This window comes from Gekko japonicus, unplaced genomic scaffold, assembly GCF_001447785.1.
Source record: "Gekko japonicus isolate JY-2015 unplaced genomic scaffold, Gekko_japonicus_V1.1 scaffold4555, whole genome shotgun sequence".
NCBI classification, from domain to species: domain Eukaryota; kingdom Metazoa; phylum Chordata; class Lepidosauria; order Squamata; family Gekkonidae; genus Gekko; species Gekko japonicus.
Window position 1 is genome coordinate 71,266 of NW_015165388.1, and position 4,423 is coordinate 75,688.

At 56.3% G+C, this 4,423-nt stretch overlaps 1 protein-coding gene across 1 annotated transcript in view; it reads right to left on the bottom strand.

The window, feature by feature from the left end:
* Positions 1 to 4,423, bottom strand: part of LOC107109942 (GRIP1-associated protein 1-like) — a 47,373-nt gene that overhangs the window by 41,525 nt on the left and 1,425 nt on the right. Inside the window, 2 exon segments of the mRNA XM_015410652.1 lie at positions 2,494 to 2,593; positions 3,893 to 3,949. Coding sequence (XP_015266138.1) covers positions 2,494 to 2,593; positions 3,893 to 3,949 — 157 coding nt within the window.

Sequence of the window (4,423 nt, forward strand, 5' to 3'; positions counted from 1 at the left end):
GGGAGGGGGGGGGACAGGAAAAAACAGACAGTCCTGAGAGTGGGTATCTACCTCTCCCTTTATCACTTCCAGGAAGAGGCGGGGCCAAACCCTGATTGGAGCCGCAGTCCTGGGGGTGGGGCCAAGGGTGGTATATAAGGGAGGCTTCTGAGTGACGCCAAGGAGGAAGAACCAGGGGCAGGGGGGCACACAGGGCCAGAGAGCAGTGTTCCCTCTAAGCTGAGTCAGTGTGAGCTAGCTCACAGTTCTTTAGCCTCTGGCTCATACATTTTTGTCTTCGCTCGGGAAGCAGGGTTACAGAGCACACGAATTCGCTCACAACCTTAATGCTGGTCGCTCACCAAGTAGAAACTTTGCTCGCGAGACTCCACGGCTCAGAGGGAGCATTGCCAGAGAGTGAGAGAGAGCGCAAGGGTGCGCTCCTTTGGGGGAAGGGTGCCGAAACCCCTTCCCCATCCCATTCTGAGGCCAGCAGGGTGGAATCTAAGCCCATACAGGAGGGCAGAGGGTGGGCAAGCCAGCACAGGGGTGGGAAGATACCAAAGCCAGGTCTGATAGGAACCTGGAATCAATGAACACAGCGTACATGGCTCATTCTGGAATCGATGAACACATCGTACATGGCTCATTCTGGAATCGATGAACACAGCGTACATGCGCCCACACACGCGCAGAGGAGGTTCTACGAAGTCGCTCGGCGGAGGTTCTACGGAGTCTCTTCAAACAAGAGCCGGTGTGGTGTGATGGTTAAGAGCGTCAGACCAGGATATGAGAAACCCGAGTTCGAATCCCCGCTCTGCCCTGGAAGCTTGCTGGGTGACCTCAGGCTGGTCACACTCTCTAGGCCTAACCTACCTCACACGGTTGTTGTGAGGATAAAGCAGAGGAATGTTCCCCAGAATCAACAGTGATATTTTAACTGCGTCCATCAGAATGGCTTACTGGGCACCGAGTTCCAGCTTCCTAAGAGTCTGCTTCTATTAAGTGGCTAGCCCTCATAACCAGGAACTTGGAAGAACGTATGAACAATTCCTGGCTAATTTTGAAAGTCAAAAATGGAAAGCCGAGCCGTGACCTGGATAGCCCAGGCGAGCCCGATCTCGTCAGATCTGAGAAGCTAAGCAGGGTCGACTGTGGTTAGTACTTGGATGGGAGACCTCCTTGGAATGCCACAGCGGGAGGACTGGGGGCAGGCTTCATTCAGCCACCTCTCTGAATATCCTCCACTCAAAATTACCTGTACTTCCCCCCCCCCTTGAGAACGAAAATAGTTTGGGGAGGGTATGGCATTTTGCAGCTACAAAATGGCAGGGGAGGAAGCAGTTAATCCCCCCCCCCCATTCTCCCCCTCCAAATGCAGCTTTAGGAGTTGCACCGAGAGTCACTGGAAAACACAGCCAGGCTAGGAAAAGCGGAAGACCCAACATGAGATGGATGGACCAAATCAGTCAGATTAGAACGGATAAAAGGAAGTCCTTCTTCACCCAGAGAGTGATTAACCCATGGAATTCACTGCCAGAGGAGGTGGTGGCGGCTACAAGCGTGGACGGCTTCAAGAGGGAATTAGATAAGCATTTGGAGCAGAGGTCCATCCGTGGCTATTAGCCAGAAGGTATAAATAGGAACTCTCAGTCTGGGGTAAGTGATGCTCTGTATTCTTGGTGCTTGGGGTGGGGGGGGGACACACAGTGGGAGGGCTTCTAGTGTTCTGGCCCCACTCACTGCTGGTCCTCCTGATGGCACCTGGTACTTTTGGCCACTGTGTGGGCCACGGGCTTGATCAAACATTGGCTTCCCTTACGTCCTTATGTTCTTAAGGAAGCCACAAAGGCCCTCCCATTTGCAAGACCTGAGCAAGGCTGTGAACGAGAGGACGTTTTGGAGGACCTGAATACATAGGATTGGTGTAAGTTGGAAGCCACTTGGCGGCGCTTAAGACAGACATGTGTGTTCTCCCCCTCTAACTTCAGCCATTGCATTTGGGAAGGGAACAAAGTCTTGTTCAACAGCGGGTCAATTCCACCTTCAGATGAAGCCGAAGTATTTTCTTAAAAGCAAACCCACGGCCGTTTTTACACGCAGGAGGCCCTTCTCGACTGGCGCCGTGGATGGAACTTGGCCGCTGCGTCCCAATGCAGAAACGCAACCCCAGGAATCAACGATACGGCTCCAAAGCGTTCGCAGCCCCCTCTTTCGCCCCGTCCAAAGCTGTGCCGTCCCCCTGATGGCAATTGAGGGGAAACAGCACCCCCTAAAGGAAAGGAAAGGACCCGCACGCGGCCCTCTTCTCAACCGACCATCCCTCTTGAAGGAAAAAGAAGAAGGGGACGGCAAAGAATGAGACGGTTAGACAGCGTTATCGATGCAACGAACATGAAACTGAGCAAACTCCGGAGCACGACGGAAGACAGCAGGGCCTGGAGTGACGGGGTCCGTGGGGTCGCGAAGAGTCGGACTCGGCTGTGCGACTGAACAACAACAACAACAACTTACCTGTCCTGCTCTTGCTATTCGTCAAGATCTCCTGGAGCCGCTCCTGGAGTTTGTCTGCCCGCTTCCGCTCCAGGTGGAGCTGCCGTTTGAGGTCCTTCAACTGTCGGGGGGAGAAAGGGGTGGGGTGGGGGGGTGAAACACCAGAGTTTAGCTCCACAACCTATTTTCAGCTTTTCACTCCCCCCCCCAAAGGAGAATAAGGTCACAGGACTGCGGCTAAAGGTGTGCTGAATTCCTTTTCCTTGCAGTGATGGAGCACAGCGATTCGGCCCCTGGGGACAGGTTCGAGATGAGACAGTTAGACACCACAGGATTAGATGGTTAAACGGGAGAGATTGAGATCAGGGGTTCCCAACTTATCTAAGCCTGCAAGGACCTTTGGAATTCTGACAGTGCATGAGTGGGCGCATGCACAAAATGGTTGCTGCAGAGGGTGGAGCCAACCCCAAAAATGGCAGGGTGTGCCATGATTCGCAGTTCTGTGAGTAAATGTTCAGCATTTCAGGCAGATGCTCTTGAGAGAACAGCTCTGAAATAACTTGTGACTGACCCAAGGTCACACCAGCAGCTGCGAGTGGAGGAGTGGGGGAATCAAACCCGGTTCTCCCAGAGTCCGTGCTCTTAACCACTTAACTGGCTCTCACATCAAACTGAGCCCCGGGGCCTCTCAGTGCAGACGACCGGGCACCGACTGGAGATTGTGGGACGCCTCCGACAAGGCGGGCATCGGAGCCCTGGGCGACATCAGCAGTGGGCTCAGACGCTCCACGTGGGGGAGAGAGGGGGGACGCTCGGCAGCATAGGAAGCACATGGGAGCCCCGATCTTAAAAGGGGCGTGGCTCTGAACCCTAACTCTGGCACTCCGCCCCTCCGATCCAGCCCTCTGCCCTTTGGCTGGCTCGGCGGGAGGAGAAGGTAGGCAGGGGAGCAAACCACAGACGCCCGTTAAGCACAAGGCACCGCAACAGCTCTTTCTTCTGACGCACTTCAGCCCCACCCCCCAGGGGGGGCAGGGGGACCCGTGGAGCGCATCATCCCCGTATCAGTCACGGCCACTCCTTCGCCTCCTTTCCCGCCCCGGGTGCCTCCAGCGGGGACTGCAGTGCGTCACTGCGGTGCGGGACTGCCCCTGGGCCATGCCACCTTCTCGCTCTTTCTGCTACGGGGTGTGTTCGGTGGGGGGAAGCGAACCCCGGGGGAGTCTTCTCGCCTTCCAGCTCACCAGAGAAGGGATTTGCTGGGAGAACTGGCTACGGCCAGCAAGACGGGCAGACGGAGTTCAGGGATTTGGATCCATCCCTCCGCTGCCTCTGCCCTGCCTCGCTCAAACACCCAGACGCGCATGCGGACACGCACACGCCCTCCTCCCCAATGCCCTGGGGAAATCGCCTCGCTCACCGCCGCGCTCCCTTTCTTCTCCAGGATCCGCTGCCCGTCGACCGTGTCCTTCACCTCCTGCAAGAGACACCGGGGCTGTCAACGTGTCCTCCCTTCCGGACTCCCGGCGCCCCAGAGGTGTCAGAGTGCGTTTCCGACAAACTTTAAAGGCCGGAAAAACACCTGACAGCTCTCTTCATCCTTCAAACCACCAGCCCCCGAGGGAGCACCGCTACTGTTATTAGTAGGATGCGGACAGAACGGAGCGGGTGCAGAGGAGAGCGACGAGGAACATCGGGGCCCGGAGACCAAAAGCCCTATGAAGAAAGGCTGGGGGACTTGGGGATGTTCAGTCTGGGGAGGAGGAGGTTGAGGGGGACAGGATGGCTCTCTTGAAGTATTTGAAGGGCTTTCCCTTAGGGGAGGAGGAGGAGGAGGAGAAGAGGAGGAGGAGTTTGGATTTATACCCTGCCCTTCACTACCCAAAGGAGTCTCAGAGCGGCTCGCAAACTCCTTCCCCCTCCCCTCCCCCCAACACACACCCCCCGGGGG